Below are 25,804 nucleotides of genomic sequence, written 5' to 3'. Positions count from 1 at the left end.
CATGGAGATTCCACGGAGAAGTCCGCATAGACCATGTGGGTCTGGCTATATCGCCTTCGAAATTTCCAAGTTAATCATTTATATCGTACTTTGTATGGAGAATCCTAGAATTATGTGGGACTGCGGGTACGGCTTAACGCGACGGAAGACCGCGGGATCATCGATCATAGACTGTACCAATAACAGTGCTCTGTGGGAAATGGCACCGTTTTCTTAAGAAAACAGAAAAAAAAAAAGGGGGACCATGCAACCGTGCACTTAATTTTAGCTCCAACCTTCAGGGCTGACTCTGTGAGTTCCTGATGCCTCGAACACTCGAATCCCGCATTACTTGAAGATCCATTGGGCAGAAAGTCATTGGTGCATTCCAACCCTAACTTTTCCGCGTCTTTATTGTCTTGCTGGACGACTAGCCTGATTCTGGAAGCACTCTCTCAGACAGTTTAAATTTCTTTTTCTTTTTGGTTTTCTTTTGGTTTTTATTTCTGTGTGCATGGTCCAGTAAACCTCCGAAGTTAGATTTCTGTACGCCCGTAATTTCATCCTCATGCAAAGTGACTGCGCAACAATCGACACCATTGCTTTCCTTTTCCTGTTAACCAGGTTACAACGCTACAACGCTGTAACGCTGTATATTGTAGATTTAGGCGAGAGCTTCATGAGCCGGTTACCCGTACCTTGGTTTTAGAAAAAACACCTTGAAATGAATCAAAGTGGAAAGTCAAATCTTCTATATCAAACTCACAATCCTTGCAATCCTGAGCCATGGACGATTATCGTTATTACCTCCGAGGATAGTCCACGGGTCCTTAGTCCGTGCCAGGATCCACCCCCCAAGAGGTACAAAGAAGGGTACAAAGGGACTAGGGTAACCGAGTATAAAAATTTAATTAAATCCAATCGAGAGCCACTTGTATAGGCAGAAATGGGTGCCTAGCATTTAGCGTGCCAACCATTTCACATGAACAGGGGCAAACCAAAATGCTGGAAAGGATTCAAGTGTCATGCATATCGACTGGTGTCAGAGACCGGAGAAAATTGGGAAAATGAAGGGAGGGGGAGGTTTCTCTTTCTTTTTTTTTTTTCCCTGTCTCTCTTCGCGTTTCTTCTTCTTTTTCTTTTTTTTCTCGAACCACAGTGGATGAAAAATGCCAAGATTGACTAAGATGCCACTAAGATGCCACTAGAGTACCTTCCGGTATAGAGCGAACCCGGGTGGAGGCCCGCATCCCTGAGGGTGTATCTCAATTCGATTGGCTCTTACGACGAAACTGATGCTCTTCTAGCGTTAGCGTCCAAAAGAGGGACTCGATCGTGCCTGTTATTTTTCTGGGATATAGACGCGTATATGGGAGGTGGGACTTTCTTTGTAATAGCTTATCAAGCAGGGCCCTATTAACCCTACTTCATATGGAGTACTCCGTACTCCGTACCCCATACTAGTTCATGGGGGTCGACCTGAGACTGGGACATGGTTACACGGATCCCATGAACACTGGGCAAAACAGAATGGTGATGGGCGCCGTTAGGCTGTTTCGAGTTTATTTAGACGAGCTGAATTTTTCTATTTAGACAATTGGGCCGTGGAAAGAAGCAGCTGAGAGATCGGTGTAACTTACTATACTAGTACTCCGTACGCGTCTTCGAAATAAGGGAATTCCGTCTTAAATCTTTTTTTTTAATTCATTCATTTACTCTTTTGAAGTATTATTCCGCCGATCTTCGATATACTCCGACGAGAAATTTCTCAGCCCAAGCCGTACCTGAAACTGACCTGTGCACGATCCGAGGGCAACGTCAACTAGCTTTGTTTTTTTAGCCTCGAGTCCCATCCCGAGGTCCACCATGCCAATCTTCAGTATTCTAGACCTCGTGGTGGGTCATTGGATGTTATTCGATCTTGAACGTCATGAAACGGATTTGCCCGTCCATTGAGTACTTTCAATGTAAAAAGTACAGTGAGATGTTATAGGTAAGTTGTAGAGAATGAGGCTTTTTCTCCCCCTCTTTCGTGTTTTCTCTTCTATTTATTTTGTATTATTTCTAAGCATCGGCGCCTGTTTATGGGGCATTGACGTTGAACTGCGCAATCACAATCCTGCCTGAACATGCCAGGTCTGTTATTTTATTTTCTACTTTCTTTTTTTTCTTCTAATATATAAAACAAAATATCAAAATATCAATGGACGTATCATGATGTTTCCACCGGATCCGAGAAGTTCAAGCCGTTAAGTCTTGCCCTAACTGTAGTATAAGTAGATTTTCACTCCACTGGCCGTAGCACATCCTTTCCCCACTCTCTTTGTCTGCACATCATCCCCAAGCGTCTATTTTCTCTTCTTTCATCTCGGCTAGACTGATGACACATTTAATTTTAAAGAGGCTCGGATGTTTACCGGACTCGAGGGTAGTCTATTACACCACTTTCCCGCTAGTTACAAGATTCTAATACGCTCAAGGGCTTTTACTCCTTGGTCTTTATTTTATTTATTATTTCCATATTATTCCTAGATATTATTCCTAGATATTATTCCTATATTATTCCTATATTATTCCATATTGGGCTTTTTTTTGTTTTGTTTTTATATTTCACTATTTTGACTATTTTTTCTATAATTTTTCTATATTTTCTATTCCTTTTTTTTCTTTTTTTTACTTCCTTTATATTTCTTTTCTTTATATTATAAAAAATAACCCTTTTTTATTCCTTTTAGAAATTCGAGGTTTTGCCTCCGAGAATAAAATAAGAATGAAGGGTGCAGCTAAATAAACGACCCTGGACCCTCCACTTGCCTTCACATTGACACGGCCCCCTGAACCCCAGTCACTTAGTGTGTCGCGCAGCTTCTTGTTTAGCCTCAGTTCGGGATCGCCCTCGTGGTCTACCTTACCTTTTTTTGTTTTTTTATTTTTACCTTCTCTTTCTCCCAAAAAGAAACCCCCATCCCAGTTCTTTCTTTCTCAATCTTGTGTACTCTTTACAAGTTCTGGATTCTGTCCTGGGCCGTGAGAGACGTCGTTCATGACTGGCATGGTACAGCCCGACCTTGGTACTCCAACGACGAAGTACAAGGAAGATTCTGTTGATGATCCCGTGAGTATCATTTCATATTGCGCAGTACCTGATCTTTTTTTTTTTTTCCTTTCGAGTTTCCTATCTTATAGATTCTGTGAGATGTTTCCTATTCAATATCATTCCTATCTTTCTTGAGTTCTATATGTGGTTACCGGGAAGCTCTATATCCAGTGGGGTTGCCTCTTCTCGCCCACCTGGATGTCTATCATACCTTTGGATTTCCTCTCTCGACTTATTTCTCCTTTACCCTCGATCTTGTGCAGGATTAGCATTACCAATGCTCCGGAATACGGCCACCAACTCAGGATGGAAGCTATTGAACCCGATATCAATATGGCGCTGGTCATGACTTATGGAGCTCCCATTTGTATGCATTTCGTCCGGACCCACCAAAGCCCTGCTCCGACTAGAGCCTCACTTCGACCATACAAAGGAAATGATTTCAATTGAGAGCAAAAAAGCAATGCCTAAAGTCCATGTAGCGGCTTGGGAGTGCTATCTACATGGTCCAGCTTCTGCGTGCTTTGTCCCCTCGGAAGGAAAAAAAACACCCCACTCGCGATATCAAGGACACACCAAGGCTACACAGATCCATGCTATTCTTTAGTCCTGGACGGACTATCCCGGCTATACCCTGGACTATTTGTTACGCACCTAAGACCATCCCTGTTCGAGGACTACCATTGATCTGTGGCCCAATCCAACCCCTCACCTTGATGATGATGAGATTCTGCATACCTTCGAGATTCAAATTTCCACGCCAGACCGGAGGAGTCATACGCTGATGTCACCCTGGACACTTCTGGCTGTGTTTACAAGTTCCTTTTCTTTCTTTCCTACGTCCACGTTCTCGGCTTGTAGCACTGTGCATTTTCTGGGTTGAATCTTGCTTGTCGTATCTTTCTAGCAACCTTTCGGGGCTGGCTATCGGAGTCCCAGTCACTGATGTGTGTTTCTGCTACAGCTTCGACACGGCAACTCTGGTCGTCCCGGCTCTCAACACTCTCAGGCATTACAACCTCGATCCAATCTAGGACCACAGAAGCAAGGCCCTGCCTCGCCTGTTCAGCCCTCTCTTTCTATTCCTACCACATACCCTCCGCCCCATCCATTAGGAAACGGAGCCCTGCACAATCATAATCCTTACGGACCGCCACCCCAAGAATCGTCCTACTACCCCACCCATTCTCCCTATACAACGACTCCAGCGTCGTCACATTACCCTTCTAGTGGTAAGCACAGTTCTTGTTTTTTTTTTTTTTTTGGCAGTGAGAAGTTCTCAGCGTTGAGAAATGACGCACATGGTGCTTGGCTTTCTTAACGCTTTTGGCCATCCTTTTCTAGAAGACATCAACTAATCTTCAAATTAGGGCCACCTGACCTCATGGCATCTACCGCTCAAATGCAGAGACCTTATCCCTCTATTTACCACACCCCTCAATCAAGCTCACCAGCCTCGGTAGCTTCTCAACCGCATGAACAACATGGGCGCAACATGTACTCGCAGTCGCCACAGATGCCACCGCAGATGTTCGCCTATCCTCCATATTCGCCCATGAACCCAGTTCAGCCCTCACCATATGGGGCACACCATTCACCCCAGCAACATCACCCTCTTACATCACAGCCATTGATGATGCCCCCTCAGAAAGCTCCATCCCAGGTGCCACCACACCAATCCCCCCACATCCCTACCTCCGGCATGTCTAGCAGCCCCATCATGAAACTCGATTCCTCCCAGCACCCCACCACTCCACAGCAAACAATGCTGAACCCTCCTCTCACGGCAACTAACAGCCACGCAATGTCTGCAAGCAACCCACATGCAAGCCCACCAATGGGCGGCACCACTTCCAGCGCGGCACCAGGCCCTATCCCAGCCACGACCCCGCTAGTCGTGCGACAGGACAGCAATGGCGTGCAGTGGATTGCCTTTGAATATTCCCGAGACCGGGTCAAAATGGAATACACCATCCGTTGTGACGTGGAATCCGTTATCGTGGACACGCTCACGCAAGAATTCAAAACGGAGAACTGCGTGTACCCGCGCGCCTGTTGCAGTAAGGACCAATACCGCGGGAACCGGCTGGTCTATGAAACAGAATGCAATGCCGTCGGCTGGGCGCTGGCCGAGCTGAATCCCGCTCTGAGGGGCAAGCGTGGTTTGATCCAGCGTGCTGTTGATAGCTGGCGCAACAGCAACCAGGACCCGAGACTGCGTAGCAGACGTGTCCGTCGTATGGCTAAGATTAATCGAAGACAGTCGGTCCCCGCTCAGTCTGCTCATATGGCGCAGCAAGGCCCCGTTGGTCCAAGCGGTCCACCTGGTCCGGGTATGAGTGCTATGCCGGCTCCTGTTCCCCGCCCAAGTTTGGGTCCCATGTCGATGGGTCCACCGCAGATGCATCATCATCATCAACCTGATGGTAGTCCTAATGAGGAAGTTAGCGGTATGTTTCACCACATGTGATGTGCTTTGTGCTTTGTTCGATATTTTTCTTTTCTTTTCTTCTTTTCTTTTCTCTTCAAAGAGCAGCGGGATCACTCATGTATCTTCTCCTTGGGACTTTTTATTATTGTTGGACCGGATCGTGTCCTGGTTGTATGTGTATATGTGGGAGTTTTGTGCCTTCTCCGCTCTGATGGTGTGTGTGTGTATGTGTGTATGAGGATGTGTTCACGGTTATATGAGATGTGTCTCTCTTGTATCCCTATCTGGTCCGCAGCTGTTCTTGTTTTATTTCATACCCTGTTCAACTTCACTTCTTTGTCGCCGTTTTATCATTTGACGCCGCGATTCTTGTGCTTTGGCTCTTCTTTCCTTGGAAGCTCCTTTCCCCGACATGTCAAACATGCAGTTGTACAGCGTAGGCTAATTCTTGTCCCCCTCCCCATAGGCACAGACTACTCAGGCCATCGGAGCATGGACACTCGCCTTCCACAGCCCTCAATCCCTGATCTGCGGCCCGCTCACATCTTCCATGACGCCCCAACAACCCTAACCCCGGGCGGTAGCTCCAGCGGTCCCTCCATGCCCCCTCTCCTCCGTGACAACAGCCTCACCTCACTCAGCCGCCATACAATTGCAACCTCTGCCCGCATGGACTCAGCTGACCACGACATCGAAGAGCAAGGTCCAACAAACGATGACCTCTTCAGTCACCTTCCAGATGGCAAACGCCGCAAATTCATCCTAGTCGACGACCCGCAGCGCGGTTGCCGCGTGCGCGTCAAGGTCGTCCTTGACAAGGTCAACATGGATGAGATCCCGGACTCCTACCGCGAGTCAAACGCAGTATATCCGCGCACTTATTTTCCCATCCAGATGCGCGATGAGAACCGCGTTGTCCCCGCTAAGCGTTTCTTCCGTGATGATGCTGAGCAGGCAGATGATCCTGAAGCATCGACTGTCGGCCGCACGACTGTGCCTGCACCGTCACTGGACGCCGATACTGAGATCGAGGTGCCGAAGCTCTCCCGCAGAAAACATCATAAGGAACTGATGCTAAATGATCTCGGTTACCGTATGAGCTGGAGCCAGAGCCGTGTGTTTGCGGGACGGATGCTATTCTTGCAGCGGTCATGTAAGTGTTGACTTTTTTCTTATTTTCATCGTATCTTATCCCTTTTTTGCTTGATCTACTTTTGTTCCCCCGGAACCCATCGACACGTGCCCATGCACAATCTGACTACAACTGAGACAAAAATGAGAGACCCCGCTAATCGTTTTCGAATAGTGGATGCCTATCGCGATAAAATGCGAAGCAGCATGCTCGCTGCAGGCCAGGATTCGGGTGATATCCCGGATCATTTTGATACTCGTCGTGGCAAGCGACGATTCCTAGAGCGCGGGCGTCGTCTAGAGTCTGGTGCGGATAATGCTGCGCAGCGGAGTGCGGAGGAAGTTGAAGGTTGAACTTAGGTTCAAGGCTAGATGGTTTTCTTTTGCTCATATCTATTTTCTTACTTTTTTAGTTTTGTTCTTGTGTTTCACTATTTTGACCGTTTGCGGAGGTATGCGAGGGCGTTGATGGTTTGCGGGAGAAAACATCAAAATTCCAAAAATAGGAGGAATTGGACAAGGGATACGATTGATATCTAGGATATCAGATGATACCACGACTTTTACTTTAACGTTGAATGAGATATATGAATGTGCTTTTATATAGAGAAATCCAAATCTACAATTGACAGTTGCCATGTGTAGATAAAAATAGTAATGACACGAACCCACTGTGGACCACTATATAGGTAGGACCCTGGGAAAGGACCCTGGGATGCTGAAATTATGGACAGTAACCATGTTCATGGTTACCAATAATAGACATAATATCTAAGTGATTTCAGTGATCGAAGTGATCGAAGTGCCCCAGGTGATTCAGGTGATTTAGCTAATCCAAGGTGATTCCATCCAAATGAAGCTTTCCCGTTGTCCCGGCCACGCCTCTTATTTATCCGCTAACCTATTGTACTCGGCTGTCTTGTCTTAATCTTGTTTATTGTCTGATCTTTCAGCCCATTCGAATTCCAAATTCCCCTTGTCTCAGTTTCGAATTCAGCGAATTCCACTGCATCCGTAATATTTTCTGTTCTTGGCACTTTTTCTGCATTTTTCTCCGTTCGCGGGTTCAACTCATTCAACTTTTATTCTTCAAAGTCCAGTCCATAACTTGGCACTGGACCACCTTAGCCTCCAAAATGCCCTCAAACGACATAGAAATGGACGCTCCACCACCTCCATCTCATGGCTACTCCTACGGTTCCCGCGACAACCACACCATCACACCAGGAATGGACAACCTTGGTCCCGCCTCACCGGGCGGCGGCATCAGCGGAATCGCCCTAGGAATCGCAAATACACACAGTCGCCAGAGCGGCATCGACGCATCTCGAGGCGTAAATGACGGATACACCGGCCCTGCAGAGCGCGATTACAACACAACAGGCTCAGACACACCCTACGTACCTTATGCAGGCGCAGACTCGTTTCATCCAGAACACGCCCACGCATGGAACATGGCGAGAGGCGGACCGGTCGCATCGCCTGCAATGCAGACGCCCAGTCAGTCCTCGGTGCATCTGAGCGATCCGGCACACAGCACATACCAATACCCCGTGCCGTATTCTGGTGTCGCTGACGGGCCTTATTATCGTCACTCGACCGCGTACAGTAATGGCGAGATGTCGAATATCAACCCCGATGATATCGCCGATGATGGGGATGAGGACTTTGGTCCCCCGCGCAACCGGGGGCCTGCTGCGGCAGGCGCGGCAGCTGGCGCTGCGGGTGGTGGCATGCTGAAGGGCTTCCTTGGTCGCGAAAAGAATGCTGATGTCGCGTATAACTCTGTTCCTGGTGGGTTGGAGGGCGGTGCTGGGAGGGGGTCAGCGAGAAAACCAAATAATGGACAGGAGGGGCGCAAGAAGATGGGCTGGATTGTCGGTATTGGTCTTGCGGTTATTATTCTGGGCGCGATTATCGGTGGTGCCGTGGGTGGTACACTTGGCAGTCGACATAAGGAGGATAAGTCAACGTCTGGCAACGACGAAACTGCTACGGGTGATTCGAAGACTCATGGAGACCTCGACAAGGATTCCTCGGAGATCAAGGCTCTGATGGGCAACGTGAATCTACACAAGGTCTTCCCTGGGATGGACTACACGCCCTGGGGCGTGCAGTACCCGGAGTGTGTGAAGTGGCCTCCGTCGCAGAATAACGTTACCCGGGACATGGCTGTCTTGTCGCAGTTGACTAATACGGTGCGTCTTTACGGTACGGACTGCAATCAGACTGAAATGGTTCTTCACGCGATCGATCGTCTCGAGTTGAAGGATATGAAACTTTGGCTCGGCGTATGGATTGACTCCAACATCACCTCCACCGAACGACAGATCAAACACCTTTACAAGCTCCTCGATGACACCAAGGACACGTCCATCTATAAGGGTGTCATTGTCGGCAATGAAGCCCTCTTCCGCGCCGGTGATAGCAAGGCATCTGCCCAAACGACCTTGATCTCCTACATCAAAGATGTCACAAGCGAGGTCAAGAAGCGCAACCTGGATCTATCGATTGCCACCTCCGACCTCGGTGATAATTGGAATGCGGAGCTAGTCGAGGAAGTGGACGTCGTCATGTCCAACGTCCATCCCTTCTTCGCTGGCGTCAACGTCACTGCGGCTGTTGCCTGGACATGGAACTTCTGGCAGAGCCACGATGTCATCTTGACCGAGGGCACGAATAAGAAGCAGATCATCTCAGAGGTTGGATGGCCCAGTGACGGCGGCAAGGACTGCGGTGATAGCAAGGTCTGTGACGACGAGACGCCTGGTTCTGTCGCCAGTATCGAGAATATGAACACTTTCATGGCTGACTGGATCTGTCCGGCGCTGGAAAATGGAACGGATTATTTCTGGTATGTTTTGTTGTTCATCGGTCTATTCAGGCTCGTCAACTCCTATGCTCAGATCACTAACACTCTCTACAGGTTCGAGGCTTTCGACGAACCATGGAAAATCCAGTTCAACACGCCTGGAAAGGAATGGGAGGATAAATGGGGTCTGATGGACCCCGGACGCAAACTCAAGAAGGGTCTCAAGATCCCAGATTGCGGTGGCAAGATTGCCTCGTAACGTGCTGTCTGATCCAGCCGTGGCTCTATTATGGAATCATGATCATGAAATTTTGTTTTATGTGAATATGTATTGTTATCTTACTCTTGATTTGCTTATTTCTTTTTCCTCTGCACTGGCGTTTTTCTTTCTGATACCGGAACCCCCGATGCTGCTCATCTCTCATCCTCGCACTTTTCCTCAAATTTCATCTTCATTTCCATTCAAAATCTTCGGGGTTCCCTGTCTGGCGGTTTATCATCTTTCCTGTCCTTTCTTTGCTTGCAGACTTTGCATTGCTGCTCGTCTTCGGGGCATGCTTGATCTTACCTTACATATCTTCTTTGGTCTCATTCCTTTCCTTTGCATTTATGAGGGTCTTGAATATCTTTGTGGTGGATATTTGTCTTCATGGGATATTCACAGGGATGATTTTTATGCTTGCTTTCCGTAGCTATATATACTACTTATGCTCGGGCTCTATGTAAATAATATGTCAATTCATCAGTTTCGGAATACCTATAAAAACTACCATACATGTATCCACTTGCTTCATTCGTTGGTGATTATCATTTTGTACCCTTAGCTGCTACGGTGTTATAAGACGACATACGAACAAGACAACATACAACAATGAAAGTGGAACCTTGAAGAAAGTGTCCTCAGAAAAATCTTCAGACAACAGAGAGCTGTCTCTGTAATATTGGTCCCAAAAATTGGATCGAAGGAGATGAAAGCAGAGCACCTTCTAAGGCTGATTCAACTCCCCCGGCGAATCCCTACAGTGCCCAGACGTACAGGATAACCCGCAGAGGTCATCGCAAAGGCTGCCAGTTGGGAGCCTGCATAGACATGCCTGGTGCACTCGCAGTCTAGCCTGAGCTTCCATAGGATATCCGCCAGAGTCCTCAGGACAACCTTTCATCGGACTGTATAGACATATGTTGAATATGTATTGGAGCTGATCAGCCGGTCAAAAAAATCAAATGATACTCAACAGGAACCACAGAGTGGACCTGGAGTGGTTGAAGAAGGAAAAAGAAGAAGAGAGAGAAATGGGAGGGCCCAGGTATTTATATTTACCTTCTGGGTGAGGGCGATGGGGGTGGGTGACGAATAGCCCAAAAAGGAAGGAACTCATCAAAGCCTAAGGCGATGGGGAGACTGAGGCGGGCGACGAGTTCTATTCCAAAAAAAAGGCAGGCACCGACTTTCCTTCCAACCTTCCAAGTCTATTTATATGGGAAGAACCATGATATTTGACTCAATCTCAAGAATGAACAACACCAACGCCAATCCCATGCATACCTATATACCTAGTCTATAACCCCATGCATCTATACTAAACCAAAATGCCCAAAATGCCAAAAACTTTTATATATCACTCCTCGCTCACCACATCCGCAAGCCAATATAGCCTCATATTCCAAAAGGCGTGCTCAAGCGCTTCAAACACCGGCAAACAATACGACTCAGACCCATCCACATAACCTTGCAGTACACCACCAGAATCCGCATGCTCGAGTGGGCCACCGAACAACAGCCACGGCTTTGACGGCAGCAACAATTCGAGGTGTTTGCGTTCTGCGCCGGGGCAGAAAAGCATTGTGTTGGCCGTGATGTGCGAGAAGGCCTCTGGGTGTTTGATAACTGTTATATTTAGGGCTGCGAGGAGGGATTCGTCTAAGTTGTTGAAGACAGGGTCTTGGGCGTAGACTTTGAGATTGGAGGATGTAGTGCCTATGGTTCCGGTATGTGGTTAGCGTGGAATATAATGGGTATACAACAACGATGGTCGAAGTAATGAACAAGATCAGATGTAGATCCAAGGCATAGCAAAAAGATCCAAGATATAGCTGAAGAATATATCCAAGCAAAACCAAAGCACGAAAACCAAGTCCAAAAAGATCGGGAAACGAACAAGCAACTTGATCCTTAATGCTCGCCAGCGCAGCAAGCTGATAAAGCGACACAGCGCGCCTATCAACCCATCCATCACGCAAGAACCCACTAGGGCTCCCAAGCCCAATACAGACAATAGCGTCAACAGGGCAGCGGGCCGGGGCGGAATGAGCAGAAGCTTGTTCCTGCGCTTTCCTCAGCCGTGCATCCAAAACGCCCGTCAGCTTAGTCCAGCTCTCCGAGCTCTCCCACCTCTCACGGTGAGTCTGGAACTGCGCCTGCAGCTCGGACAGCGTGAGCCGACCCGGTGCCTCTGCGGGAGTCAGAGTGGGTTCGAGCTGGTCAGGATTAGAGCTTATCCTGGACTCGGATTCCTTGACTGCAGTCGTGCCTCGCGGACGAGTGCGCATTACGCGCCGCACGTTGCTGCCGCTTGCAACGTGCGTCCAGCCGTCGCCATCGGTCACTTGAGTTCGTTTTTGGGTTGATCGTTTTGGGCGAGAGGGGTGGGATGTGTGGGGCATATTTTATATATGATATAATTATATAATTGTATAGATTATTGATGTATTGGATTATATTGGATTTGAAGCTTTTTTTTTTTTTTTGGAGATGCGGGGGAAGGCTTGGCGGGACTCTAATGGGCTTACTAAGTGGATTACCTGCCCACGGGCCTCGGTGGTCCCCGGGGAGTACGGAGTATAGACAGACTAACATTTCAAGGTTAGGGTGAGATAGAGATACATATTCATGTGAATGCGTGCAATAGTTTGCAGGAAAATAAAAAGTCCAACAATTCAGAACTTGTTCCTCAGCACATGCACACCACTCTGTAAGCGCCCAAGTTGTTTCCAACGTTAGCGTCTCCCCCTCGGCGCTTCCACCGCTGGTCGCTCAGCAAATCATCATGCAGTATCACCCTTTAGGTGATGGCACTTGCAGCGGGTTGTGATGATCCCAGCCTACCCCTGCTCTTCATCACCACCCAGAGCCAGTCACATATGCCTCGCCCTGCAGTGTCGGTCACATCTGCCCTCCTGGGTTCTGACTCGTCCGCCCCAGTGAACGGTCGGTACCCCTCAAAAGGACCGTTCAGCCCTCGAAAATCATGGCTTAGCCTTGGTCTTGGAATTTCTATGATTTTGGTGTCCGTTTTGCCGTAATCGTTGCCTCTCCTCTCCTACCTGCCTCGTTTATCCTGCGATCGGAGAAATTGAGTTCGAGTCTCGCTCAGCGACTGGAATACCTAATTCTTGTTCAACTCTTGCAAATTGGCACTGTCGCTGTCGTATCTCAATCTCACCATGAGCTTTACACAATCCATATCGCGGTGGACTTCCGTTATCCTCCTGCTGTGCTTAGGCCTGGCGCAAGCTCACACCGTCATCACCTACCCCGGCTATCGAGGAAACAACCTCCACACCAACGGTACCGTTGAGCAAGCTGACGGTCTCGGTGTTGCCTACGATGCTAAGAATGGCTCTTTAATCTACCCATATGGCATGGAGTGGATTTATCCCTGTAAGCAAGACCTATCTACTCGTCCCTATGTACCAACCACTGACTCGATTTTTTCTTTGAAGGTGGTGGCATGCCCAGGTCGACCAACCGAACCAAGTGGCCCGTCAGCGGTGGTGCTCTTGCCTTCCAGCCAGGCTGGTTCCCTGGCCACGCCACTGCCCTTATCTATGTCAATCTCGGCTTTGGCGAAATCCCCGCCAACATGAGCCACCCGGTCGTCTCGCCCTTCCAGATCGTCGGCCCTACCAACAACCCTTACCCCGGTACCGTGTGTCTGCCCCAGGTTCCTCTGCCAGCCAATATTAGCGTTAGCCCAGGTGACTACGCGACAATTCAGCTGGTCGAGACCGCCAAGCACGGTGCTGCGCTATTCAATGTATGTTCCAGCCCCCTTATTTCCGATCTGATAATCAATATACTGACTTGTCTCTAGTGCGTGGACATTGAGTTCGCAGAAGATGGTGATCCATCTGTTGAGACGGTCACTCGCGACAATTGTTTCAATTCGTCGGCTATCACCTTCGAGTACATGTACACCACCAGTTCTATTGGTTCGGGTGCGGCGATGCTACAGCCCCCGAAACTGTCGGCTGCGGCTGTCGTGTCACTGTTGCTAGCTGTCGCCTTCGGCCTGTACATGTAGATATCTGTCAGGATTGCTTGATTGCATTTGCGCGCGCGCCTTGTTTTTGTCGTTCTTTTGCGCCATACCCCGGTTTTCATTAATCTATGACGCTTCAAAATCAGTGCTGATGATACTGCATGTCTATGTCTTTCCGAAATGGACCATATAATTGATCCCTTATGTCTTGCAGGCGTTTTCTGGTGTTTGGACTTCATTTTTATAGTTGTACTGAACGAATATACCTGTCCAATTTGTTAACAATCTTGTGGATGAGTAGGTTTCAATCTCAGCATGCTCCCGTTGTTTTGGAATTGTGCTCGTGTATAGAATAGCTTCCAAAACCGTTGAACTGATAGACCACTGTGTCCTATTGCTCAGTCAGATGACGGTATCGCAATTCTTGGTCTGTATTAGTTAAGGTTTGCACCGGTAAGTGATTCTTTCAGGAATGCGGAGATGACCTGACCTGACCTCACCATTCATTTCTCCCGACATCCAACATACGCCCATCAAAAGTCAACACACTTGAAGCAGCACTCGCCTAAGGAAAATCAGGTTTGCCGATTCATCCTATCCAAGTTCATCTCTCTTTTTTGGCTTCAGTGTATCAGAGTATTGAAGATGACGAGAGTCGAGTGTTTGCTCGGGGAACAACTACAAAGGGAGCTTGACCTAGAAAGGTCCGGGGATATCGCCTCGCTTCAAAAATACCGATTGAATATCTGGTTTGAGCTATATCATAAGACAAATCATGCTGACATGATGGGGCTTTTACTCAAAGAACTTGAACTCCGAGAGAACACCCAACACGAGATGGCCTTGAGAGAGGACATACAAGGACTCCTCGAGGTACCCATCACTCGTGATGTGGTGACTCGCATCCAGCGTTTACAGAAGGAGATTTCGGATCTTTCAAAAGAATATTGGATGTTAGCACGTCGTTGGTGGGAGATTAAGGCCTCGTTCATGGATGGCCCGTTGACTCGAGGGATCGATTATTGGCGCTCACATCCAAGGTGGTACATTCATAGCGTGCTTTGCGAAGACTGTGCTGGAAGAGGAGGTTGCTGTTCACGAGACTGCGGATGCTGTTCTAATCGTACCGAGCGAATCTTTTCGGTTGGCCATTGCACAGTGGAATGTTCCTGATGTGAGAAGGCTCGGGGTTTCAAACTCAACTCTAAACAAAAATCTGAAATGCAGAAGTCTTTCAGGATTAAAGAGGATTACTATTTTCGAATCAGGAATGCTGCTTTACTTGGGCTGAAGAATGGTAGCTGGGAGAATCCGTTCGATCATCTTCAAGGTCTGCCGCCGAGTTATATGCCATGAGATTCATTGAGGACTTGGATTAGAAGACACAGCTGTAAAGGCGGCTGACAAGACATCAAGAGAACAAGAAATTCTGTGCGAAAGAGTTAGAAGAAATCTGTAAAAATTTCTTTTGGTTGTTGTTAGTATTGCTCGGTTTCGACATGTCGTCTGCGCTTTTCTTGTACATAAATAGATGAGATGTTATTGACGGCTACTTTTGCTCTATTTTGTATCGATAATTTGAATTTAAACGAGTTCTTTCCCATAATGGGCGTTTGTTGACAGTCTGGACCTTCCCAATTAGGACCGACCGTATAAATATCAATTGTCTCACTTCGGCTTAAATATCCCAAGGGCTCTCTATAATTGTCTATTATTTTTCCCTTTTCGCCCTCAACAGTACCTCACTCATTTATTTATGTTCAAAAAAAGAGATAGTCCTCGACCGGTAACAATAGATAGTATTTGAAAGCAAAAAATAGAACGACCACTATGAGATTCGAACTCACAATCTCCCGATGACGCTATTAATAGGAGTCGGGTGCCTTAACCATTAGGCCAAGCGGCCTTTCGTCCATTTTGATCCACACCTATCAGCCATATTATCGAAAGATGTCTCAATGCGTATTAAATCGCAAATAGAATCTCTAAAGATTCTATATCATGAATAAAGAGAGATATGCTGAACTTGAAGCATGCTCCTTTTAATTTGTGTTAGCAAGTCAGCAACTAGCTCTCAGTGGCGGAAGGCTATTTCCAAATACTGATTCAACATCCCAACTAATAACTACACTTAACAATGGCATAATGAGTTGGAGGCAGACCTCGGGAAACCGGTCGCTTATCTTACCTTTTTAAGCGTCTTGTTCACTGGCACTAAATATTGACGTCATATCTTCCGCGCTTCATCTCACGTTAACTATACATGGTGCATAAATCATCTCTCGCCTGCACCCCGAACCCGACCCTCTTTTTTTATGTCAGAGGTGCTAGTAGCATATTGAGAATTAACTACGCAAAGTTTGGCCGATATGCGGCTAGTAATCAGGTAGGTGCTGCCCGGCCAAGAAGTGAGTGAGTGCTGCCTCTCCAATTGCACGACTCAAAAGAAGGGTGAGAAGGGCCCCGGGTTGAGATACTGCCTACAATCATCCCAAGATTGTGTGCCCACAGACCTTCAGAGCCAAAATGCAGTCTCTGGTCATAGGATATTTTTGTGACATGCTTCTGCATATCAACTGCCTACATGTACATGTAGTATAGGCACCCGGGGATTGCAGACCCGTGGAAATGCAAATCAGATGATCTCAAACGACCACCCATTCCATTATTACCTACAAATATTTGCCATCTAAACTTGACTACCAACCTACCAATACTTTTCTTGGTTATGGCTTCCTCGAACCCGCATGCCCCAGAAGCACTTCGTGAAGCTCTCACAGCGCTTGGAAACACGCTCGGTGACGAAACGTATGCTCTTGTTGGTGGAAGTGCTTGTACAGCGCTAGGCTCCGAGCGAGCAACCCAGGATATCGACTTTGTTGTTCTTAGGGGCCAAACTCCTGCTGTGAGAAATTTGTTGCGGCACTCTGACGACTTTGAAGTTGAAGCAAGAACATACCATACATGGTATAAAGCTGCTGAACCTGTGGAGATTGAGATCCTCGCGCCCCCTGCATTGTTCCGGGAAACATTTGATGAATTGACCGAAGTGATCACAGTCGGAAACTTGAAGGTCCTAAAGCCGGCATTGCTTCTAAATGCAAAATGTGGATCTATCCTCAGTCGGGCCAGTGAGGCTAAGAAGAGAACCGATGCCCAAGATATTCTGTTCCTTCTTGGTTATTGTGCTGAACACCCTGACCAACTTCCAAAAGCTGCTGAGGTTCCAAATGCGAACAAAGAGTTCGTTGAAGCATTCATCCGAAAGTACAGTGGCCAGGAAGCTTGGATTGGAGCTGGCTATGACCTGGAGAGGGGTTTGTTGTATCTGATTCAGGAAATCTCGGTACTCATACTAACAGCTTATAGGCTGTTTCACGAGGGATTAGAGCATTTCTCGAAAAAGCTTAATATTTGCTATGAATCAAAAATTATTCACGACTGTCTATTTTATCTTGACAGAATGGACATTACTCTTCCCTTCTCTGAATTCCCTGCAATATTTCTCTTCTTTTATTTATTGGGGAAAAGTTACTAGTCGGTGGAGTGACTACAAAGCCCAGGCGAACGCTAATAACCTCATGCCACTCAACATATATAAAGGCGCATCCCACTCGCCGCCTTTCATTCTCTCTTTTGTTTTGATTTAAGGCTTGGAAGGGGGAATATGAAAATCTTCGGGAGATCCTGCAAGAGGTACGATCGTATCTCCAGCAGATTGGGGTTCGGATAGACGGAGAGGATGAGGTCCTTCTAGATGATGGGCGAAAGTGGGAGGATATATATTTACAGTAGTCCAGGCAGCTAACACCCGCTGGGGTCGGGAAATTAGATATAAATAAAAAAAATCTAGCTAAAAATGACCAAATCCGCTAGTTCAACAATCTGTGCGGACATCGATGACTTGTATGTACATATTGGATATTGGATATCTACCACATGATGTTTTCGGGTATCATGCCCTGCTTCAATCTAGTTTCCAACTCAGTAGCGACATCGTCTCTGCTTAACTCCTATTATTAGTAGTATGACACTAAAAATAAAAATAGATTTCTAGAACTAACATTCAATTCAATTATCTTTGAGCAATTGACTGATGCCTCAAGTCACGTGTCCGGTTTTATTTGTACCGTGTCGGTCACGAGAGAAGCTCCTTCCTTTAGATACTTGACGATATCGCTTCTTGTCATTAATCTACAACATCAGCTCCCTACACCAAACAACCACCACACTTGAATCAATATCTGCACCTCACCGTTGCGGGGTTCATCTGCGTCATGCCCCATCAAGAGTCCGACACCGAGAGAAGATATAAGCCATGTCAGGTGTTATCTGAGCATCAAGTCCCCCACGTCATCTGGTTCGAAGATACTCTTCACCATTATGGCGTTCCCACATTCATGTTTAATCTCTATCTACTTGTCTCGGACCTTGACGAGGCAGCCGAATCGCTTGTGAAGGCTGGATGGGTTATTGATTCAGGGCCACGTAAAATTGGGAACGCGAAGGTGGAGCTCCCACAAAAGCGACTTGTTTCTCCGAACGGCCAGACAATAACTGTTCTTCTTCCGGCTGAACAGTGGAAGTTTCCTCTGAGAGGCGACTCACATTCTGACGATGTGCCACTGACAGTGGATTCATCACACGGGAATCTGTCCTTCCCAACACTACCAGGTTTCCTTGATGCACTGATTGAGAGTTGGCTAGATTGTCCTAGTGATGATGCTATGTTGTTGCTTCACTTGGCTTGCCAAATCTCTTATATTTATGCCCATGTAGCTGTCGCAAAACAGCTATCGTTCGCCGAACAGATGAAATATGAACACCGCCAGTTTCACTTTGATGTGTTGGCAGGAATGGAGACGGGCACTGTTCAATTCAGAAAGCACCAACGTGCTATTCGAGATGCACTCTTACAGGGCCAGTATGAACTACGGGAATGCTCGGCGCCTCGTGATGATAAAGACCTTTTTGATACAGGCAGAGCGGGGATATCCTTATAAATGGCAGTTAGCAATATTCATTATAGGAGTTTGGTTCATTTTTCAGGGCTTCGAATGCAAAAACTTGTCCAGGAGTATTCGTATTTTGATATGTGTAGTCGATTATATATAACCGGGATATAAACCAACATTATGTCGCTGGGTAGATAAATTATTTGACCTCTAACAAGACTAGCAAAACAGACTGTTATTCCTAGCGCAACGTTTACTGATTTGACTTCAAAATATAACGAACCTTGGAAGTATATTAGGGCAGATCATATTGTGTTCCTTGTTGACCAAATCTATGAAAGGAAAACACGTCTGAAAACGGCCAAAAAGATACACCATCTCATTTTAGAGCTCACAGAGTCCTAATAAGGATCACGGTTGAGATATTAAAGAACGACAATAATACAGGGTGGGAAGGAAGAACGAGGGTATCATGGAAGCGGGCAACTCCAATGGGCCACACTGGAAAATAAAAAGAAATAGAAGTAAAGAAGGAGAAGAAGAAGAGTAAAAGGGAAAGTATAATACTCAGTTGCAGGTCAGAGTACTTCCCAAAGCGAGCGAGAAAAGTGGAATACAGGCCACAGCCAAAATAAAAGGAGAACGAAAGAAAAGGGCGAGCCAGAATAAGCAAACCAAAGGGTCCACGTATATCAGTCATTAGAGATTAGATATCGTCGAAGATATTATCGATTTTTTTGAAGGGAAGACAACAACAGCCATCGTAGGCTATAAGTCTTCCCCCACAGAAAAGGGTGAACAGAGGAGGAAGAAAAGAGGAAATTAAAAATCATTTGAACTGGGACGTTAAACATGGGTATATGTTCAAGCGTCTTGACTCAAAATAAATTTCAAAGAAGCCAATCCAAATCCGCGATATGATCAACCGCGCAGACCGAATGCCTTCCGAAGAAGAGGAAATCGTTTCTTTCGTCCCGAGCCAGCGATCACGACATCGCGCGCCGAAGGCCCATGGTCATCAGGGTTCGTGATTTCAGAGGTGGTGTCATTGTTCGGATCTGGTCCGTTGCGGGGTGCCTCGGGCTCCTCCGCAATCGGAGAAGCACCACGAGCGCCATTCCCATTGACAACGATGCCCCCATTATGTGCTGCGCCGGTGCTCTTTGTTGGCAGCGTAGGGTTCTCCGTTTGGAGAAGAGAATACGGGGCGCTGTGGGGTTGTTCCGCCACTGGCTGGAGATGCTCTTCCCTGACATCGGATTGGAGGGGCCAGGGATTTGGTCCTGTTGACTGGCGCTTAGAGTTTCTCTTCACCAGCCTGGATGGGCGAGTCAGCTGAGGATTCCCGGCAAACACTGTGGTAGTTGTGGTACCGCGGTTTCCATTCACCATGCCATCGCTGTGTAATTGATCGTGTTCTAGAGGCAACTGCTCTAGGGGGCTCTCAATCTCAGGCTTGCGAGCTCCATGATCCGAGTTCTTAGGTTTCTTGATGCCAAGTCGAGTGAGAAGTCCTGCCTTCCGACCACGGGGAGACGCCATTATGAACTCCTCAAGGTCTCTCTGTGACATGCCACGTTGTTTGGCCACAGCTGCCATTCCAGACATGTTTGGTGCGCTCTTTCCGCTTGACCCGAATGAAGATGTTGTTGGCTGTACATGCTGCCGGGCGCCTTCTTCTGAACTATCTTCCAACTCTGTGGAGTCACCGTCATCGGCACCTTGTCGACGGGGGATACCGCGGACAGGGCGTAACTTATTGTTTCCAGGCTCATTATCTTCATCGCTGGAATCCACGAACCTACTGGTAAAGGTCTGCGGTCGGGCTTCATCCTCGCCATCCGAATTTGCGAGCCGAGATGTGCGCGCCGACTTAGGGGGCGGCTTGGTGAACTTCGCTCTCGGTGGTGCCTTCTTGTTCGTGGAGAAGAACGAATATCGCTCACCTCCAGAAGGTCCCCGGAGAGTCTTGCGCATTGTGCCGTTCGAGGAGCCGGATGAAAGAGGTCGATGCTCAAGAGGAGACTCGTTGCGTTCTCTTGGAGATTGGGCTTGAACCTTAGCACCAGCAGCACCGGCTCTCATTGTCCGTCGCATGGAGTGGGGGCCTCCACGTGGAGAAGCGCGTTTGAAGCTGCTTGAGGAATCACTTCCATTTGATAATGTCCGGCGGAGACTGCTAGGGATACCTGATTGGCTCCCTGAATTTTGGAAACCTGGATCAAGAGATATTGGACGCGGTTGAACCTGGCCACCTCGTGGAGTAGTATCGTTGCTCGACCACCGAAGATCCTGCATATCAGACGCACCATTCACATCCACCGATATGGGACGGGTTCGCGTGGTGGGCTGTGTTTGGACGCTGCCATTTTGAGTAGGCATGTTACGAGGTTGGGACTGGATTGGGACTGGCGGGTTTGCAGAACCAACTCCATGACCAACCGAAGAGCCAGGGGATTCCTCTACCAGGCGGTTTACGGAGTCTTGAGTTGGTGTCGCACAGTGCGCTTCTTCAAGTGGTTGATCAGTCACATATTGCGACTGACTATCCACGATGGCGGCTCGAGCGATGGGCCTCGGGGTTGCGTCCCGAGATTCGCTCGCATTCTCCTCAGTGGGTACCGACCTAGGGGTTGATCGGCTATCGACAATGGCATTGATGGATCCAAACCCATCACCGTCCATATCTTCTGCGGCATCGCTGTAGATGCTATCACCAGACGATTCCTCGGTATCCACATCGTCCAGCTTCGGAACGGCACTCGCCATGGGCTGGGTGCTAGTCTTCTTTGCAGTCGAATGGATGCTGCGGTCTGAACTGGAGGGTGGGAATCCGCCCGGAATCCTATACTGGTCTAGGCTGGATCTCTTCATCTCGAAATTGTGCTTAGTTTCGTCTGCAGGGGGCGTAGCAGGCTCGACAGCAATAGCAGGTACAGACAATTTTGAGCTTATGTTGGAATATGGCAGTTTCTTAGTCATGTCATGGGTGACTCTGACCTCTCGTTTGGCCCCTGGGATGCTATCAGAATGCGAAGTATGCAAAGTGCCATTGATAGACAATTGCTCCAAGGCGCCCAAAGTGTGTGGTTGGAAGTATTCATCTTGTTGCGTCCTAGGGGGCAAACTTCTGACAGTGTGGTCATTTGAGAGCGACATATCTGGCTTTGGCGCCAGCTCAGATTCAGTCGAAGAGCTGGACTCGTTGTCACTAAAATCTGGGATTGGTGACCTTTTAAGACCGCCGCCCAGGCCGCCGCCTCGGCTCCCCCGAATGCTACCGAAAGATGGAAGAACTTGGCGGGGTTTCATGACTACATCCCAGTCATCGTCGCTCGCAAACTCCGCAGGCGACTTCTTCTTTCCAACACCAAGCCAACCCATACGAGACTTGGCTTTACCGCCAGGTGGGAAATCAGGTGCATATTCTTCCGGCGAGGTAGGAGGGCTGGCTGCTGCATTGACAACCTCAGGCTCATCATCAAAACTGACTTTGACAGACTTCTTCTTGGCATCAACCCGGGATCCTTCGTCTGAAGCCACTGAGGTACCATCTGATAGCTCATTCGATGGTAGGACTAGACCTGTTGCCTCAATCCTCCTATCGGGCGATAAAGAGCTTCCTCTTGAGTGTTTCAAGGCCGATTTGACAGGAGATACTGATCTAGGCGGCGGCTGGTGAATTTGATCACCGGCTCCAGCCACTGAAAGCAATCTGGAAAAACGAGCAGTCCGACCTGGGCTGCTTGATTGACGGTGTGGCTGCTGCCCTATTTGCAGTTCCGACGAGGGTGACGAGGGCACTGGCACTGCCTCTACATGATCAGCAGTTGGCGGTGAACTCATCATCCGCTCTCTGCCTTGCCGTATGGGGATGCCTTCGACGTTCGGATCGTTATGTTCGGGCTCTTCTTGTTCTCGAACGGTTGATGGCCACCGCTCAGGAAGAGCTCGGGAGGATGAGTGTTCACTCTGCACGCTGCCCACGACAGGCACTGCATTGCCGCGATATTGGTCTAGAGTGTCGTCCTCTATAAGCGAATTCCGCAGCTTCACAGCCCAATTCGCACTTGAACTGTCCTTTGGCATACCAACCACTTGGGCTGCAGTAACTGGGGTGGCAGCTAAAGGTCCAGACTTGTTTGCAACAGGGCTTTCCTCTAGGCTGCCAGATGGCTGTGTCCTAGGCTTCCCCTCGGGGAATTTGTCAGATACATCAGCAATCGATTCTTGGATAGCATCATGTAGGCTCATCGGATTATTCTCAGGTGTCGCAATCGGCGAGGTACATCGCGAGCCCAGGGGGTACGAGAAATTCACCGAATTTCGACTGGCCGATCGTTCCAATTCTGGAACCGTTCCAAGGCTAGCCACACGATGATGCGTAGTGAACTGGATCGGAGACCCTCGCCCATGTTCCCGATCCACGCCCCTCACCCCAGCGCGCGGTGGAGACGATGGAGGTGAACGCAATGACGGCTGCATACTCACTGCACGTCGGTTTTGCTGTTTCCGCGGCGTAAAATGGGTTGGGAGAGCAGGTAACGGAGGCACATCGATGGGTGCAGGGACGGACCCGACAGGTCCGGAGCTGGTAGATGGACGATGGGGGGACTGATCGCGAAAGGTGCGTGCGCTCATCGAACTATTGCTACTGGAGCGGCGCAGCGTCCCACTCACGCTGGCTGAGCGGCGGCTGCCAATAGGGTTAACATGCGACTGAGTCGAGGTGCGCCGCTGGACCATGCGCTTTGTCTGGACATTTTCGATGGGGGTCGGGGTGGGCGTAGAGTTGCGGAGCGCTGCTGCCGCCGCCGCGGAGGACAAGCTGGCTGTAGATGGTTGGGATTTTAGGAAAGCATGGCTGGCGGCGGACTGGGCGGAATGCGCAGCAGGTGTGGACAGCGGCTAATAGAGAGGAATGAGAGCTGTCAGTTTCAATTTCATGCATAGGTCGCAGCTACCCGTTGAATTGCATTGAATCCTGTAACGGGATGTATTTGCAGATAGGCAAATCTGCTATGCTTGATATTCGATGCGTGGTACACACCTGGTGATGGGCAGAGGCACTTCTCTTGCGACGACCGAAGACCATTGTTCAGAGCCTCGAGCCTTTTGGGGAATGGAACTGGTCAAATATCGGATGGCCGCACACTGCTTGTTGCAGCGCCGGGATCCGAGATTGAAGTGGATGAAGGTAATGTGGATCTCCTGATGATGGGTAGCTATAGGAAGAGGTGGGAACTAGGAAGCCAAGAATCCGAGGGGGAATAACTCGGAAGGGATCGACCAAATCAGAACCAGCCAAAAACGAGGAGAGTATAGAGGGAGAGATGCTTCAAAAAACAAGTAGAAAGTCGGAAAAAAAGATCAAAGCAGGGTCTAGGCAGATCCAGGTAGATCCGAGATCAAGACGAACTTGCGTCATGACTTTTTGATGGGTCAGGGACAACAAACTTGGTTTACCGCCTTTGTGGACACTTCCAAGTAATTTATGCATTATATTGTGTTATGATCTCAACCTCGGTACGGAGGAGTATATATTATGTACACATGTAGACTTTATCATTTCCCATTTCCTTCTTATTTTATATCCCATGTATATTCTTTCATCTAGATCCAAATTCGAAAAATGTCTCTCCCACCCCTCCCTCTCCCTACAGGGATAACAAGCCGCAACGTCCAAACAAACGATCTAAATATCCACATCCTAGAAGCCGGCCGAACCCCAGAAAATGATAAACCACTAATAATCCTCCTCCATGGCTTCCCAGAAATCGCCTATTCATGGCGCCGCGTGCTCCCAAAACTAGCAGCAGCAGGCTTCTACGCCGTAGCCCCAGACCAGCGCGGCTTTGGCCGCACCACAGGCGGGGACATACGCAGCTATGAAGACGTCGACTTGTCAACATTCTCGCTGTCCAGCCTGGTGCGGGATATCGTGTTCCTCGTACATGCGCTAGGTTACCGCTCTGTACGCTGCGTTGCTGGCCATGACTGCGGAGCCGTATCAGCAGCTATGTGCGCTCTAATGCGGCCAGATTTCTTTCAAAGTGTCGCGCTCATGAGCCATCCGTTTAATGGGACCCCAGATTTACCATTTAATACGGCCAATGCGGATGTCGCCGCGGTTGGGTCTTATATGGCGGCGGGTGGTGGGGGTGGCGCTGAGGGGTCGGCTACTGCGGTGGGGATCCATGAGGCGCTTGCCGAGCTCGGGCGCAAGCATTATAAGTGGTACTATTCAACTAAGGAGGCAGGACTTGAGATGTCGGATCTAGGGCCCGAGGAGATGCATCGCTTCTTGAGGGGATACTTTCATCTGAAGAGTGGTTCGTGGCCGGGGAATCGGCCACATCCGCTTGGGAAGTGGTCTGCGACCAACTTAGTTAAGTTACCTGGGTATTATATCATGCCGTTGAATGAGACGATGCCCGAAACTGTGGCGCGCTATATGACGCATGAGCCGTCCCAAGGTCTGGCCTCGCACTCGTGGCTGCCAGATGAGGAGCTTGCTGTTTATGTGGGTGAGTATGGCCGCACGGGCTTCCAGGGCGGGCTGAATTGGTATCGTGTTCGCACCGCTGCTGGGGGGCGGTACACAAAGGATTTTGATATCTATGCTGGGAAGAAGCTCGAGCCGCCTTGCGCTTTTGTCTCGGGCAAGCTGGACTGGGGTAACTATCAGGAGCCTGGTGCCATTGAGAAGATGAAGAACGGAGTTTCGTGTGCTGACCTGCGTATCTGTCGGTTTGTGGATGGGGTTGGACATTGGACGCCCCAGGAAAGTCCGGAGGAGGTGGCGCGGGCGATTCTAGACCTGATCGGAGGTCTGCATGACTAGATTCTTATGACTGATGCTACTGGGCAGTTGTATTTTCTAGTTAGCCGTCTGGGACTGTGGGGGAAGGGTATGGAAAGACATGATAACGTTATGCGAAATGGGATACAGGAAAATATGATTTGAATGAACTAAATACATTGCATTTGCATTTATAAATACAGAGAGATGACTTAGGGATAAATGAGAGCTAAAGAAGACAGCATCTTTCAATCACCCAGTCAGAGGGTGAGCAAAAGGGCTATATGAATCTCAGATAATTAGTAAGTGAAATATAAACCAAATGTCTTCAACAT

General features: G+C 48.4%; 9 protein-coding genes across 9 annotated transcripts; 7 read left to right on the top strand and 2 right to left on the bottom strand.

Annotated features, from left to right (window-relative positions):
• Positions 1–3,022: 3,022 nt before the first annotated feature.
• On the top strand, positions 3,023–6,992 carry N7479_005619 (uncharacterized protein; the record flags this gene model as incomplete). The annotated part of the gene is made up of 5 exons (XM_057253315.1): positions 3,023–3,082; positions 4,041–4,308; positions 4,447–5,526; positions 5,974–6,660; positions 6,814–6,992. The coding sequence occupies 5 exons, from the start codon at positions 3,023–3,025 to the stop codon at positions 6,990–6,992; spliced, it is 2,274 nt and encodes a 757-aa protein (XP_057107177.1).
• A 782-nt stretch (positions 6,993–7,774) lies between these two features.
• bgt3 (uncharacterized protein) lies at positions 7,775–9,709 on the top strand (the record flags this gene model as incomplete). Its single annotated transcript, XM_057253314.1, has 2 exons — positions 7,775–9,492; positions 9,565–9,709. 2 exons carry the CDS (start codon positions 7,775–7,777, stop codon positions 9,707–9,709), a joined length of 1,863 nt encoding a protein of 620 aa, XP_057107176.1.
• A 1,360-nt stretch (positions 9,710–11,069) lies between these two features.
• On the bottom strand, positions 11,070–12,114 carry N7479_005617 (SRR1 family protein; the record flags this gene model as incomplete). The annotated part of the gene is made up of 2 exons (XM_057253313.1): positions 11,070–11,428; positions 11,610–12,114. The coding sequence occupies 2 exons, from the start codon at positions 12,112–12,114 to the stop codon at positions 11,070–11,072; spliced, it is 864 nt and encodes a 287-aa protein (XP_057107175.1).
• A 405-nt stretch (positions 12,115–12,519) lies between these two features.
• Positions 12,520–12,753, top strand: N7479_005616 (uncharacterized protein; the record flags this gene model as incomplete). Its single annotated transcript, XM_057253312.1, has 1 exon — positions 12,520–12,753. The coding sequence occupies one exon, from the start codon at positions 12,520–12,522 to the stop codon at positions 12,751–12,753; it is 234 nt and encodes a 77-aa protein (XP_057107174.1).
• Positions 12,754–12,894: 141 nt separating this feature from the next.
• Positions 12,895–14,150, top strand: N7479_005615 (copper acquisition factor BIM1-like domain-containing protein; the record flags this gene model as incomplete). The annotated part of the gene is made up of 4 exons (XM_057253311.1): positions 12,895–13,111; positions 13,174–13,487; positions 13,545–13,750; positions 14,093–14,150. The coding sequence occupies 4 exons, from the start codon at positions 12,895–12,897 to the stop codon at positions 14,148–14,150; spliced, it is 795 nt and encodes a 264-aa protein (XP_057107173.1).
• A 2,290-nt stretch (positions 14,151–16,440) lies between these two features.
• N7479_005614 (uncharacterized protein) lies at positions 16,441–17,101 on the top strand (the record flags this gene model as incomplete). Its single annotated transcript, XM_057253310.1, has 2 exons — positions 16,441–17,029; positions 17,082–17,101. The coding sequence occupies 2 exons, from the start codon at positions 16,441–16,443 to the stop codon at positions 17,099–17,101; spliced, it is 609 nt and encodes a 202-aa protein (XP_057107172.1).
• An 888-nt stretch (positions 17,102–17,989) lies between these two features.
• Positions 17,990–18,715, top strand: N7479_005613 (uncharacterized protein; the record flags this gene model as incomplete). Its single annotated transcript, XM_057253309.1, has 1 exon — positions 17,990–18,715. One exon carries the CDS (start codon positions 17,990–17,992, stop codon positions 18,713–18,715), a length of 726 nt encoding a protein of 241 aa, XP_057107171.1.
• An 873-nt stretch (positions 18,716–19,588) lies between these two features.
• Positions 19,589–23,762, bottom strand: N7479_005612 (uncharacterized protein; the record flags this gene model as incomplete). The annotated part of the gene is made up of 2 exons (XM_057253308.1): positions 19,589–23,575; positions 23,718–23,762. The coding sequence occupies 2 exons, from the start codon at positions 23,760–23,762 to the stop codon at positions 19,589–19,591; spliced, it is 4,032 nt and encodes a 1,343-aa protein (XP_057107170.1).
• Positions 23,763–24,299: 537 nt separating this feature from the next.
• N7479_005611 (alpha/beta fold hydrolase) lies at positions 24,300–25,511 on the top strand (the record flags this gene model as incomplete). Its single annotated transcript, XM_057253307.1, has 1 exon — positions 24,300–25,511. The coding sequence occupies one exon, from the start codon at positions 24,300–24,302 to the stop codon at positions 25,509–25,511; it is 1,212 nt and encodes a 403-aa protein (XP_057107169.1).
• Positions 25,512–25,804: the final 293 nt, after the last annotated feature.

Source organism: Penicillium vulpinum (assembly GCF_028829585.1).
Source record: "Penicillium vulpinum strain IBT 29486 chromosome Unknown utg000003l_segment0_segment0, whole genome shotgun sequence".
Classification (NCBI taxonomy): Eukaryota; Fungi; Ascomycota; class Eurotiomycetes; order Eurotiales; family Aspergillaceae; genus Penicillium; species Penicillium vulpinum.
Note: the sequence above shows the minus strand (reverse complement) of the source record. Positions and strands in the feature narration are given on the sequence as shown.